Below are 15764 nucleotides of genomic sequence, written 5' to 3'. Positions count from 1 at the left end.
AGCACCTTAAGCGGCGGGCTGAGGGCTTCCCCGTCCAAGTCTTCTCGATCTCCTCCTCCTCGGATCCGATCCCCTTGTTTCTCCCCGGGACCCGAGGAGGAGGTGATCCGCTCCCCGTCAAGGTCATCGAGGCGACACTCCAGGTCTGCCTCGGTGGCCTCGTCGAGGTCCACTTTTAGCATGTCTGATGCGGATATGGACCGGATGATGAGGAGATTCATCCAGGCCCAGATGCAGATTGGAGTGCTCTTGCCCCCCCCCCTCTGGGAGGGAGCTCGACCCCTTTTTTCGCTCCTATAGCTCCTTCTCCGACCCGCATTCCGGGCTCGGAGCCGAGCCACGTTGGATCCGGGGATAGGTCGGAGCCGACCGTGCTGGGCACGTCGGCTCCAACTATTCCCTCGAGTCTGTCGGATCCAACCTCTTGGAGCCGTTGGCCGAGCTTCGGATCAGAGGGATTCGGTGTACTTTCGGCTCTGTCCCAGTCGGAGCACACTGGTCCTTTGGATCAGACGTTCTCGGCGCCGGGTCCGATCCCCGCTTCGGATCTGAGTGGGAGTCGGATCTCAGATCAGTCTGAGAGCGGCTCCCCTTCTGCTTTCGCTGCGGTGGAGAGGGCACTGTAGAGTGCTTCCAGGCCTCCAGTCCTGGTTTCGGCTCCCTCTTGTACTCCTTCTCATATGGTCCTGGCTCCTCACCCGGCCCTCCGGGCAGCCTGCCTCAGCACCTTTAGGAGTTCCAGTGGAACAGATTACAGCCCGTGAGGACTCCTCGGACAGCCCCCCCGAGGAGATTCCCCACAAGGCAAAGTGCAAAAGGAGGCACATAGACTCCCCTGAGAGTCTCACAGAAGATACGGACTTGGATGAAGGGGAAGGCTCCCCGAGATCACCCCCTGAGGATGTCTCCTTTGGAGACATCATGGAAATGCTCAAAATCAGAGGTGGGTGGTCTGCCCCCAAGGCTTCCTCTGACGAGTCCGTATTCCTTGAGGCGTTTGAGGCAGGACCATCTACCTCTTGGGTGTCCCCTCCACCCGACCCCCTAGTGGATCTCATATCCTCTAGGGCTTGGAAGGAACCGGACACCGTAGAGCTGATCCCCAAGCGCCCAGACAAAATTTTGAGCCCCCTGCAGAGAGATCACATTGGAGCAGAGATCTCCCTGTGGATGCCATGTTGGTGGCTGCAACCACCAAGAAAGAGTTGGCTCAGGAGAGCCCCACGGTTCATCCTCCGAGCAAGGAGTCTTGCGCGATGGACCGTCTTGGGAAGCGGGCCTTCAGTTCAGCGACCTTCTCTGAGGGCCTTGAACTATATGGCACACGTTATTAGGATGCAGCGGGATCTAATTAAGGAATACGCTGCTTCCCCCCCGGGGTCAATGTCGGAGGGAGACAAGGATTTGTACTCTTCCCGAATGGCCACCCTCTGCTCTATCTCGAATACCTCTATGCGGCTATTGTCTCATGCTACAGAGGGAGCCGCTAGAGCAGGCAGAGTCGGGCTTGTCATGAGGAGACAGGCCTGGCTCCATCACTGTGACTTCTCGGAACCCTTTAAGGTGTCATTCGCGAATGCCCCTTTTGATGGTTCTGCACTGTTTGGCAAAACCGTTCGCGACACTTGTCCAGAGCAAGAAAGACTGGAAGACCTTGTCTGCCGTCGGAGTCCGCATCTCTGCGCCCCAGAGGTCCTTTTCCAAGAACCAAAACGGTCAGAAGAAGATGTGGTTCCAAAAATCGCATCAATCTCAGTCTGCTCAGGACAACCAGTCCTCTCGTGGCAGAGGAGGACAGGGAGGACGCTGCCCCAGAGGCAGAGGGGGTCAGAGGAATTTTGGGTCCAGAGAACCTTTCTCTGAGAGGCCCACGCAGAACCCCTGAGGGGTTTCCCGACTGCTCCACTCTGGAGGCAGTCAGGGGGCTTTTTTCGAACCACCTGGCAAAATGGGAGTCCATAACAGATCGCTGGATGCTTCGCATTATATCCAGAGGTTACCTAATTCCCTTCATAGCCAACCCCAGAATCAGAAGCCTTCCCGACGTCCCACCCAGTCAAAAGAAGGCGGCCGCTGCAGAAATTCAGCAGCTTCTACAAAAAAGAGCCATCCAGCCCGTCCCCCCAGATCAAGTCGGATCAGGGTTTTACTCCAGGTTCTTTCTGGTGCCAAAAAAGACGGGGGACTTGAGGTCCATCCTCGACCTCTCTTTCCTAAACCTGGCGGTACCCAAACAAAAGTTCCGAATGGTCACGTTGCAATCCGTCCTCCCCTTATTGTGGGAGGACGACTGGATGTTCTCTCTTGACCTCAAGGATGCGTACTATCATGTTCTGGTGGACAGGTGTTCCAGGAGGTTCCTCCGCTTCCGGCTGGGAGCCAGTCGCTTTCAATTCAGGGTCCTCCCCTTCGGTCTCACCTCAGCCCCCAGGGTGTTCACCAAGGTCCTAGCGGTAGTAGCGGCCCACCTGAGACTCCAGGGAATTCAGGTCTTTCCATTCCTGGACGACTGGCTCCTCAGAGCCCCAACAAGACATCTACTTTGTTCAGGCAGGGACTATTTTCTCGGTTTGGCTCCACTATTAGGATTAACCATCAACATGACCAAATCCTCTCTCATCCCTACACAGATGCTAGATTTTATAGGGGCAAGACTGGATTCCAGACGGATGCCTGCGTTCTTGATGCCAGATCGACTTCGGAACCTGATGTTACACTTGCAGGCCATTCTTCAACTGCAAACTCCTTCGGCGGAATTGATTGAGGGCCCTAGGATCTATGGCGGCTGCAATTCCACTGCTGCCATTGGCCCGGTTGAACATGAGGGTTCTACAGTGGACCCTCCAGGTACAATGGTCCCTGTCTTGCAACCCTCTGTCTCACCCCGTTTCCTTAGGCAAGGTTTGCAGAAAATCGCTCCTGTGGTGGCTTCAGTCTCCCAACCTCCACATGGGCTGTCCCTTCTCACTACCTCCACCAGTCGACACAGTGACCACGGACGCTTCTCGCCTGGGGTGGGGGAGGGGGCATTTTTCTGGCATAACAGTCCAAGGCACTTGGACCGACGAAGAGACCTCTTTGCATATTAACGTCCTAGAGATGAGAGCGGTGCTTTTGACGTTGCAAGCACTACACAACTCTCTTCCGGTAGGGACAATTGCGGTACAGACAGACAACATGTCGGTAGTCTGGCACATCAACAAACAGGGGGGAACCAGGTCTTACCCCCTTTGCCACGAGGCCATTAGAGTGTGGGAATGGGCGATTTCCACCAACCGCTTTCTCATAGCAACGCACGTTCCGGGACGGTCCAACATTTTAGCGGACAGGCTCAGTCGTACTATCCTGACTCCTTACGTCGCAGAGCAAGTATTTGCCCGATGGCGGCGACCTTGTTGCGATCTTTTTGCCTCTCCTTCAAACACAAAATGCAACGATTACTTCGCTCTGATCCCCCCTCCGGGGAAGTCCCCGAGAGACTTTCTAGTTCATGCTTGGCCTCCCGGTCTGCTTTATGCTTACCCTCCTCTACCCCTGATGTTGAAATTGTTACAGAAAGCCAGGCAGCTGGGGAGCAGAATGATCCTCATTGCCCCATTCTGGCCTCGTCAGACGTGGTTCCCTTACCTATGGTCTCACCTAGTGTATCCACCATGGATTCTGGATCCCATTCCGGATCTCATCTCTCATCCTCTCGGTCTTCCGACTCCGAACCTGGTCAACCTCAAGCTGACGGCTTGGTTGCTCCAGTTCCACTCCTCATAAGGACTCTCGGGATCTCATCACCGGTCAAAGCCATTCTTGTAGCAGCTCACAAGCCATCCACCAGGAAGGTTTATCGGAGTAAGTGGAAACGCTTCACCATTTCGGCAAAACAACATCGTTTAGACCCTTTTACAGCCCCGATATAATTGATTCTAGATTTTCTAACCTCTCTCTTTCACCAGGGGGCTAGTTCTTCCACAGTCAAGGTACAACTGGCAGCAATCCCATACTACCATGTGGGGCAAGAGTCTGGACCTATTATCACTTCCAAACTGTGTAAGACCTTCCTCAAGGGTACCTTCCTCCTTAGGCCTCCAGTTAAAGAGGTGGTACCTCCATGAGATTTATCCTTAGTCTTGCAGGCCTTGACTGGTCCCCCATTCGAACCGGCGGCCACGGTTGATCTCAAATTTCTCTCTTGGAAGACAGCCCTTTTGGTGGCCATAACTTCAGCCAAAAGGGTATCGGACTTGCAAGCCCTTTGTGTCAAACCACCATATTTGGTTTTTCACCCGGATAGGGTTTACCTCAGAATCAACCCGTCCTTTCTACCTAAGGTATCTTCAGAAGCGAACATCAATCAATCCATCAATCTCCCAGTGTTTTTCTCCAACTTTCATAACAAAGGAGAGTACAAGCTTCATTCCTTGGACGTACACAGACCATTACGTTTTTATATCCATAGAACTGCTGGTCATAGGCAATCCGATCAGTTGTTTATCTCCTTTGCCAAAAGTAATTTTGGAAAATCAGTTTCTAAGGTTTCTCTCTCTAGATGGATCTCGACTTGTATTCTGTTAGCATATCAGAGTTCGGGGAGGCTCATTCTACTAGGGCCTTTGCCACTTCTGCGGCCTTTCAAGCTAGGGTTCCACTGGATGACATTTGTTCCACAGCCAGTTGGGCTTCATCTCGCACCTTTATCAGCCATTATAAAATAGATGTTGTTTCCCCGAGGTAGAGCGTCCTTTGGCTCTGCGGTGCTCCGGAATATCCTTCCATGAAGGCCACCCAAGACTTGGGTAGCTGGGGACTCTGTCCCACAGGTTGCTGACAAATGAAGTTCCTACTTCAGATTAAGAAGTTATGTACTCACCATAACTTTCCATCTGAGTAGGTATCTTCATTTGTCTGCAACCACCCACCCCTCCTTCCCCCTGACCGATTGGATTGCTCTTGTGTTATTAGCATATGTTCCCATTGGGACACCTGTTATCTGTTCTATGGGGCAAACTTGATCTGAGGTCAGTTAGGGCAGGCAGGGGATTATGGGTAAGGGGAGGAGCTAGGAGCTCAGATCTATGCTATGTTAGAAGTTGCCGGCTCTGATCCGAGATCGGATCCGTCCCCACAGGTTGCAGACAAATGAAGATACCTTCTCAGATGGAACGTTATGGTGAGTACATAACTTCTTATTCTTTGTTTTACTATTTAAGCATACTTGTTTTTTCTCAAGAGGAATCCAGACTTCTGCTTAACAGCACCACGGTATTTGCAAGTGTCTCATATGCTTTACAGTTGCTGAAAGACTGCAAGCTTTTCCATTCAGAATAATGAGTGACAGTTTTCCACAACACATGCCTTGTATATATTGAAGAAGTGTTTTTATACTTTATTACATATTGCTGCAGTTGTTTTACTGTACAAGAAAGTTGTTGTTTTGACAGCCATGCGCATAATACTTTGGGGTTTTATATCTTGGAATTCTGCAAAAAAATTCACTATTGTTTAAGTTGTAGAAAGTCAGTTTAGTGTAGTAAGCAATACGCGTATATATCCACATGTGTTTACATATGATATGGGCATACACAAACATACTTAAATATGTGCACGTATTTGCCATTTATGTCTGTTTGCTTTTTATTACAGTCCAGAACTCCCGCCCTTGTGTTTGAATACATCAATAATACAGATTTTAAGGTGAGTGACCATAAATATCTAATCCTGTTGAATGTATTAATTTTAAGAAACAAACATTCAGTTTGTATTAACCAGAAATTTCCTACCTTGCTACTGTGCTAGGCTGATCCAAAGGTGGTCACTTTTCATTTTAATGGGTGCGGCCCATTTTATGTCCTGACATGCTAATGCTGCCACTTACTAATGCAGAAATCCACTAGTAAGAGAATTGTTTGGCTGCTAATCTTCATGTTTCACTGTTGCAGTCATCACACTTGGGTTATCTGCCTGCAGGGTAGCCCTCAGTCGGCCTGAATACCCGAGTCTTGGGATTTCTGCGTCAGATGCTGTCGCCTCATCCATGACGTCCGGTTGTCAGGGGTATAAAACATGCAGCTTGACACCATTACATCAGCTTTTCTTGCCGTGCGGGAGCCCAAAGCAGAAGCAGTTCGCAAGTTTCCGGTCGGTCGGCAGCTACCTGAATTTTTCGTTTTCCGAGTTTCAAACCTGAAGTCTTCTAAAGCTAAGTACCCCGTTGGGGATCCTTTTTTCTTGCTCTAACAGATGTCAGAAAAAGTTAACAATTGTCTTGCCTGTGGAAAGCAAATACCTCAGAGATTTTCATTCTTACTGCGTCACCTGTTTAGGTCCAGACCATGACTTCCTTCGCTGCCGGTTTTGTGCCTTGTTCAGTGCCCGAACTGTTCGTCGTCGGGCTATTTTTGTCTAAATTTTTTCGCTGTCGTTCTTATTCTGAAATGGCTTTGGTAAGCCATCCGACTACCGATCTGAAAAAACACAAAGATAGACAGAAACCGCTTGGGTCCAAAACTGCCAACGAAGCTTCTGTTAAGCTAGTCGCCAGTCCGCCGGTACTCAGTGAGGTGCTTTCACAGCCCCTGTTACCGCTTCTGCAGATTTGCAGGCCTCTACTGAGACCCATTTGGAGTCGGGTATGCCATGACATGCTTCGACTATGGAACCTGCGGATGTCTCTGCCTTGGATGGGTCCGGAGCCACTGTGCAGGCACTGGCTTTTGAGCATGTATTCAGACCTTCTGATGTTCGTATCAAACAGACTACTCCGTTAATGACTAAATCTACTGTATTTCTCAGGCCCAGAGCTTGCACTACACCTAGGAAACAGACGACCAAAATACATTCTCAAACTCCCATGCCACAGAAACAAATGCTTAGAATGGCTGAAGACCTTATTACTTTAATTAGGGGAAGCCAGCCTTCCCCCACTTAAAGACAATTGATCTTCCTTCTGATTCTTCAAGCCATGAAGTCCGACTGTGACCCCTGTTATTACCAGGACATACCCTTATCTACCTATGAGGACTCTGATGCAGAAGATTCAATTCCCTCAGCCCCCCTCCCCCCAGAGGACCTTTCTTTCGGTGAAACCTTGCATATCCTAAGAGAGCATTTCCGCTGGGAATGCCAGGACTACCCACAGTCCGCAAAGAGACTCAGGGAATTTTTAGACTTGCTTCAGCATAGGCCTCTAGCTATTCCCCCTGTCCTGGATATTGTAGATGATGCCTACATAGAAACCAGCCTTACCCCTGATACGTTACCACTTGCTCCTAGGAAGCCTGACAGATACTACAGAGTACTTGACTCTCTCAAATTTCTGTTTAAAAATCCCACTGCGGATCCAGAGACCATTTCTCAGGGACATAAAGGTATTAAGGCTTCTACAGCCAAAAACCCTACTGCTTCAGACAGGGATTCTATGGCTCTAGACAGATGGGGTAAAAAGGTATATACCTCTGCATCTCTTGCCATCAGGGCTGTAAATTGCCAGTTTCACATGTTGAAGTACCAGCCGCATATTATTGATCTAATTAAACAAAAAATGTTGATTCCTGATTGTGCAGAAATTAAGGACTTATAAGACTTAATGCATTCTGCAAACCAAGCTGGTAAACATACTTTGCAGTGTGGTTTTGATACCTTAGAAGCATCTTGCAGGGCTGCTGTAACTGGGTCTGTTCTGAGAAGGCATGCTTGGCTGAAGGAACCAATCTTGTCAGACCATGTCTAGACAAAATTACTTGATGCTCCATTAAACCAGGGATGTTTGGCTCTAAAGCAGAAGTTGTTCTTAAAAAGATGGAGGACAAAGCTAAATCCATGCAAACTGTTAGATTTCTTAGAGGTGCAGCCACCTAATTTCAGTAGGCATTGGCCTTCAAAAAACTGGTCCTTTCCAAACCTTTCCAGACCTGCTCAGCCCAAACCCAGGGGCAACAGACCACAAAGACTACAGTCTCAGGGTATGCACAGATCTAAACAATGGAGTGCTCCCATCTCAAAAACTGGGAGTGGTAAGCCACCCCCCCATGGAAAAAGTTCACAATGACTTGTCCTTGGTTCTTCCCAGTTCTTCCCAGCGATGCCCAAGTACTTGCACCCCTAGGAGGAAAACTCGGCCTGTATGCAAAAAACTGGGAGTATATTACCCAGGACTGATGGGTCTTAAACATTGTATCCCAGGGTTACAGATTCTATTTACACTCTCTACCAACCCCAAGTGGATTGCAAGACCTTCCTCCAAACCAATGGACAGCGGCCCAAAAGCAAGTACTTTCTGTTCTCTGTATCAGGGCTATTCAACCTGTGCCAACAGAGCAAAGAAGACAGGGTTTCTACTCCAGGCTGTTCCTGGTGCCTAGGAAAGAGAACTCTTGGCACCATAATTTGGATCTGTTGACCCTAAACACCTTCCTGGTGGCACCAAAATTTAAAATGCTTACACTCCAGCAGCTCCTTCCTGTGCTAGCCAAAGACTCCTGGCTAGTCTCCCTAGACTTAAAAGAAGCTTATCTGCACATCCCCATAAGGGAATCTTGCAGGTAATATCTATTGTTTCAGGGCAGGCTCTATGCACTATCAGTTCTCTGCACTTCCCTTTGGTTTATCTACTGTGCCCAGGGTATTCACCAAGTGCCTGGCTCCAGCCATTGCTTACTGCAGGAAGAGAAATATTCAAATTTACCCATACTTGGATGATTGCCTGATTCAAGCGGACAGATGGGAATTGCTACTTCAGCACCTGACGTTTGTAAAGAGACTCTTAACTTTTCTGGGGGTATGCCATCAACGAAAAGAAATCACATCTGGTATCTAGCCAAAAGATTGTATTCCTGGGCGCAAGCTTGAACAAACTTCCCAGATGGCATTCCTCACTCCAGAAAGCAGATTTTTGATAAATTACTTCAAACTGCTGGCCACCCAAACCCAGCTATCTACACGAAAAATACTGCAAGCCCTAGGGTTCATTGCCTCATGCATTCTCCTAATTCCATATGCAAGACTGCATACGAGGAAACTTCAATGGTACTTGGAGTCTCTGGTGTCAACTTTCTCAGGACCTGGAAACGGTGATTCCTATTATTCCTCGCCTAAGGACAGAGTTCCTTTGGTGGGCAGAGGCTTGCAAACACAAGGGACTCCCTTTCCCTCAATCCCCGCTGCCCAAACACTGAACAGGTGCATCAGACTATGCATGGGGGGCTCGCATGGCAGGCAAATGGAGCCCAGGACAAATTCAGCTACATATCAGTCAAAAAGAAATGTTAGCTGTACAGAATGCGCTGACAGTCTTCAAATATCTTATCCCACCAGGACACCTCCTGATAAAGACAGAACTCCACAGTTATGCGGTATGTAAACAAGCAGGGGGGAACTCACTCCTACCCATTCTGCAGGTTAGCCATGGCTCTGTGGAACACAGCTTTAAGCAACCAAGTGCACCTGCAAGCTCAATTCCTGCCAGGCAAACAAAATTCACTGGCAGATGATTTAAGCAGAAATCTAATAGACCCACACGAGTGGAAATTGGAATCAAACTCATTCAAACTTCTAATACACAGGTGGGGGACACCAGAGGTTTGGATCTCTTTACGTCCCCCAAAACCATCAACTAAACAAATTTTGCACCAGAATTCCCCACAGCCAAGCTTGGAAAGTGAATGCCCTATCATTCACATGTGAAAACCTGTCAAGCTATGCCTTTTCACCTCTGCCCCTCCTTCCAAAAGTACTCCTCAAGATCAAACAGGACAGGCCAAGGACAATCCTTGTTGGACCAGACAGGCCACGCCAGCACTGGTACCCACTCCTATGGAGTCTGACAGCAGTGCCACCCTGACACCTACATCAGACTCCCTCTCTGCTGTCCCAGCAGGAGGGACAGATTTTGCGTTTTCAGCTGCAAATCCTGAACCTGGCAGCCTGGCTTTTTCTCTGAATACATCACCAGCAACCCTCAGCAAACAGGTGCTGGATGTTATCCTTGAGGCCAGGAGGCCCAGTACTAGGAAATCCTATTCAGAAATGTGGAATAGATACTGTTCTTGGAGCCAATCTCAAGGGAGGGACACAGCCATGCCCTCCATGTCTCAAATCCTAGATTACCTAGCAGAGCTGCTCCACAAAGGCCTATCCTTCTCATTAATTAAGATTCATGCCTCTGCCATCTCCGCTCATTACAATACTGAGCCCACCCCTCTTCTCTTACCCTCTGATCAAACAGTTCCTGAGAGGAGCTAACAATTTTAAGACACCTAATGAGAGCTTTCACTCCTGCCTGGGACCTTAACTTTGTACTAGAGAAGCTCATGCTTCCCCCTTTTGAGCCTGCTGCTACAGCACAGTTAAAATTCCTCTCTTGGAAAACAAGCCTTACTGCTAGCCATCACTTCAGCAAGAAGAGTGTCGGAGTTACAGGCCGCTATGCGTGTGGAACCCTTCATTATCTTCCATACGGAGAGGGTTTCCCTCAGGAGTAACCCATCTTTTTTATGCTCAAGGTGGTATCCAGTGTGGCTTTAAACCAATCCATCCATTTGCCAACCTTTTTTCCTAATCCTGAGAATAAAGGGGAAAGGATCCTGCACTCCTTGGATGTGCACAGACAGCTCAGGTTCTACCTTAACAGGACTAAACCTTTCAGAAAATCTGACCAGCTTTTAGTCAGCTTTGCTACAGGGGCAAGAGGGCAAGGCCATTTTGAAACAAACCATTTCTAAATGGATAGTACACTGCATCCATTTCTGCTACAAACACCATGGAAACCTACCGCACAGGGTATCGGGCCTCATTCCACTAGGGCTACCTCAACCTCTACAGCTTTTCTCAGGAGTCCTTACCAGGAACATTCTGGAAGCTGCAACCTGGAGTTCTGTACACACCTTCACCAAGCATTACCACTTGCCTATCTTTTCTAAATCCAGAGCTGGATTTGCCACAGCAGTCTTACAAGGCCTGCTAGCCAGCCCTACTACTTCTTGAATTCCTCCACTCTTCCTTAGCTTTGGGAATCAACCAGTGTGTGATGACTGCAACAGTGAAACACGAAGAACATAATACAGTTGTGTACACTCTACCATAAACGTAGATGTTCGAGTGTATTCACTGTTGCAGTCCTGGTTACCCTCCAGCCCCCTGTCTTTCTATACTTTCTACCTATCCTCTTTTTTTGGCCATATTTTATGGAAATGATAATTACATTTTATTGGAGGTGTTCCACACCATTTGATTGCTTCCTATTTTGGGGGCTCCTGACATCTGGGACAAGAAAAACTGATGTAATGGCGTCTGCTGTATGTTTTATACCACTGACAACCTGACGTCATGGATGAGGCCACAGCATCCGATGCAGAAATCCCAAGACTCTGGTTTTCGGGCTGACTGAGGGCTACCTGCAGGCAGATAACCCAAGTGTGATGACTGCAACAGTGAATATACTCTGACATCTACATTTATGTTGTGTACACAACTGTGCCTTCTGAAACTGAGGGCAGTGCTTCTAGTGTTGCAAGCATTCCACTCTGCCCTTCCATTAGGGACAATTGCTATCCAGTCGGATGACATGTCAGTGGTCTGGTATATCAACAAACCAGGGGGAACGAAGTCCTACCCATTTTGTCAAGAGGCCATGAGAATTTGATGATGAGCAATAGCTTCCAACCGCTTTCTCATAGCAATGCACATTCCCGGGGATTCCAACGCGATCGTGGACAAACTGAGCAGGTGCAATGTTCATTGTGTTACACTGTTGCAGTCATTACACTTGGGTTATCCTGCCGTCAGGTGGTTCCCCACTCGGCCCGAGTTCCAAAGTCTTGGTCCGACATTGGTTGCTGTCGCCTCCTCCTTGACGTCAGTGCGACAGGGGCATACAAGATGCAGCCGACGCCATTCTTTCAGTCTTTCTTGCCGCGCGGTGCCCGAAGCAAAAGTTCGCAAGTGCCGGTCGGCCGACTCCTGAGATTTTCATTTCCGAATCCGAAGTCTTCTACAAAGCAAAGTACCCCATTGGGGAAACTTTTTTTCTTGCCTCAGACCGATGTCAGTAAAAGTTAATAACTATTTCTTGTGGGAAGCAAATACCTCATAAGATTTCCATTCTTATTGTATCCCATGCCTAGGCACAGACCACGACGTCGCTGGTTGTCTGTTTTGTGCTAGGTTTAATAAGCGCACTATTAAACATCAGTTTGATTTTGCCCGACATTACTTTGGCAGAAAATTTAATTACACAATGCCGTCGGAACTTCCGACCGCTATTCATAAAAAGCGCAAAGACAATGACAGGCATCCGAGGCCCAAAACTGACTAAGCCTTTTCTAGGCCAGTTGCCGGTTCTCCGGTTTCCAGCGATGCGCCTTCGCAGCCCCTGATGACCGCTTCTGCAGAACCACAGGCAGCCACCGAATCCATAGTGGAGATGGCTGGGCCATCGGACTCCCAAGTTTTACAGACTACCAATAACGACCCTGCAGAGGGATCCGGAGTACATGAGCCACCCGCAGCTTCAGAGGGTGTCTTCAGACCTAGTCAGCTTACCATTAAACCCTCTTCTAAGTCTAAACCACCTCTTAAAACAAAGCAGTCAGTCTCCAGGACAGGCCTCCATGCCTAAGAAACAAGTGCTCAAAATGGCCGAAGACCTGATCAGGGGTCCCATCCCCCTTCTGATAAAAGGCCCAGACAGGGTGTGGATTATGACTCCTCCGATCAGATGTCCATTTCCTCAGATTCTTCTTCAGACATAGGTTATTCTTTACCCCCTTATGAGGATTCTAATGCTGAGGAATCCATTCCATCAGCCTCTCCACCAGAGGATTACTCTTTTGGGGAAACCTTACACACCATGAGGGAGCATTTCCATTGGGAAGGCCAGGATTATTCAGAATCCAAGAAAAGGCTGGAAATTCCTACTTTTGCCTCTGCACAGACCCCTTGCTATTCCGCCAGTGTTAGATATTGTGGATGATGTGTATACTGAATCCAGCTTAAATCCTGATTCCTTACCTCCAGCTCCAGTTAAACCAGACAGGTAGAGTCCCTGACTCACACAAATTTCTATGTAAAAGCCTAGTGGCAGACCCAGAAACTTTCTCAGGGACCCAAAGGGGTAAAGGCCTCCTCAGCAAAGAATCCAGTTCCCTCTCAGAGATTCCAGAGCATTAGACAGATGGGGAAAGAAAGTATATACATCTGCAACTTTAGCAATGAGAGCTTTAAATTGCCAATTTCATATGTTAAAATATCAGCAATTTCTGATGTCTCAGTTGAAACAAAAAATGCTTTCAGATACAGAGCCTCCTAATTTTATGGAAATGCAGGATTTATTGCATGCGGCTGAACAAGTGGGAAAACGTACTTTGCAATGTGGTTTTGATTCTTTAGAGGCCTCCTGTAGAGCAGCAGTTACAGGTTCTGTCATTAGAAGACATGCATGGTTAAAGGAACATACATTACCAGATCATGTTAAAGCAAAACTACTGGATGCACTTTTGCAGCATGTCTTATTTGGAGTTAAGGCTGAAGAGGTACTAAAGAAAATGGAGGATAAAGCAAAATCTATGCAAACAGTGAAGGATTTCTTACAGGTACAGCCTTCTAGATTTAGCAGAAACTGGCCAACAAAAAATTGGTCCTTTCCTCTTCCAGACAGACCTCAAAGGGGCAAATACAGACGTCCAAGAGGTAGACAGCCACAAGGTCCTTACAGGCCTCGACAATGGGGTGCACCAGGCCAGAAAGAAGAAGACAGACAACAACCTTACAAAAAACAGTCCCAATGACTTCTCACTACAGCTGCCAAACATTTCTCTCTTGGCAGCCCCATTGGTAGGAAAACTGGCTCATTTCTGTCACAATTGGCATATGATCACCAAAGACAAATGGGTTCTCAGTATTGTTTCACAGGGTTGCAGGTTCCACTTTCACACTCTGCCAGGGTTAAAAGGAATGCCAAATCTGCCACCAAATCAATGGGCAGAGGCTCAAAAACAAATTGCAGCACTCATGACTATGGGAGCTATTCAAAAGGTACCTCCACAGGAACAAGGACAAGGATTTTACTCAAAACTCTTTCTGGTACCCAGAAAAGACGAAGCCTGGAGGCCTATTCTGAATCTTTCATCTCTAAACACTTACTTGGATGTTCCGAAATTCAAAATGTTGACATTACAGCAGCTTCTTCCCATGCTGGGCAAGCAAGCTTTGCTCGTGACCTTGGACCTCAAGGAGGCATACCTGCATGTCCCTATCAGACAAAACTGCAGAAGATACCTCCGATTCATAGCTGGTCCAATGCATTACCAATTCTCTGCACTGCCCTTTGGCTTATCTACTGTGCCCAGGGTCTTCACAAAGTGCCTGGCACCAGTAATTGCATTTTGCAGACAGAGGAATTCAAATTTACCCATACCTGGACGACTGCCTAATTCAAGCAGAGAGCAAAGACATTCTCCTAAAGCATCTGGCGTTTGTAAAAAAGTTAGTTGCCTGGGGTACACAGTAAACGAAAAGAAATCAAAGCTATTGCCCTCACAAGAGATAATATTCCTGGGTGCCAGCTTGAACACAACGGCCCAGATGGCTTATCTCATGCCAGACAAGCAAGGACAATTGACTCAATACTTTCAATTGATGGCAACAAAGACCCAACTCCCTGCAAGAAAAATTCTGCAGGCCTTGGGCTACATGGCATCTTGCATACTACTAATTCCATATGCCAGACTGCATATGAGGAAACTACAATGGTACCTAAAGAGTGTATGGTCTCAACACTGTCAAAGTTTGGAAACAGATATACCACTAATACGTTGCCTTCAGAAGGAGTTTCGATGGTGGGCCCAAGCTTGTCACCTCAACAAGGGACAGCCTTTAACTCAACCCACAGCCAGGCAAACACTGACAGATGCATCGGATTATGCCTGGGGAGCACACATGGCAGGAAAATGCATTCAGGGCAAGTGGCCTATAGAACAAAGGCATCTTTACATCAACCAAAAAGAGATGCTAGCTGTACAAAATGCCCTTATAGCTTTCAAGGACCTGCTGCGTCCAGGACAACTGCTACTAAAGACAGACAGCACCACAGTCGTGGTACATAAGCAAGGGGGCACCCATTCATATACCCCCTCTGCAGACAAGCAATGACCTTGTGGAACACCGCTATAAACTATCAAGTTCATCTACAAGCACAATTCCTGCCAGGAGAGAAAAAAAACACTGGCAGCCGACTTGAGCAGAAATGTCATGGATCCCCACGAATGGGAATTGAATCCACAAATATTCAGAATGATAGTACAGAAATGGTGGTGCCCGGACATAGATCTGTTTGCATCCCCAAGGAATTGACAGCTATAGAAATTCTGCACAAGGAGTTACCATCCACAAGCATAGAAAGTGGATGCCCTCTCATTCAGCTGGAAGAACCTAACAGTATACGCTTTCCCACCACTGCCTCTTCTTCGAAAGGTACTCCTAAAAGCCAGGCAAGAGGAGCCAATGATGATCCTGATTGCACCAGACTGGCCACGCCAGTGCTGGTTCCCAATCTTAAAAAACTTAGCACAAGGGCCACCCTGGATTTTGCCTCAAATACCACATCTCCTCTCTCAGCACAACAATCGGATACTCCACAGTCAGCTAAGGACCTTACACCTTGCTGCATGGAAGATATCTTAGCCAAGCAAGCAGTGACTCTCTCCATAGCTGTTAAGGATGTCATCCTGGAGGCCAGAAGGCCTAGTACCAGGAAAGCCTATTTGGATAAATGGAAGAGA

General features: G+C 47.8%; 1 protein-coding gene across 1 annotated transcript in view; it reads left to right on the top strand.

Annotated features, from left to right (window-relative positions):
* Positions 1-5589: 5589 nt before the first annotated feature.
* Positions 5590-15764, top strand: part of LOC122810122 (casein kinase II subunit alpha') — a 1273718-nt gene continuing 1263543 nt past the window's right edge. The window contains exon 1 of the mRNA XM_044081598.1: positions 5590-5685. Within this exon, the coding sequence (XP_043937533.1) occupies positions 5590-5685 (96 nt within the window). The remainder of the gene's footprint in view (positions 5686-15764) is intronic.

The sequence above is a fragment of the Protopterus annectens genome, chromosome 8.part1 (genome assembly GCF_019279795.1).
Source record: "Protopterus annectens isolate FY-2018-M chromosome 8.part1, PAN1.0, whole genome shotgun sequence".
NCBI classification, from domain to species: domain Eukaryota; kingdom Metazoa; phylum Chordata; order Ceratodontiformes; family Protopteridae; genus Protopterus; species Protopterus annectens.
Note: the sequence above shows the minus strand (reverse complement) of the source record. Positions and strands in the feature narration are given on the sequence as shown.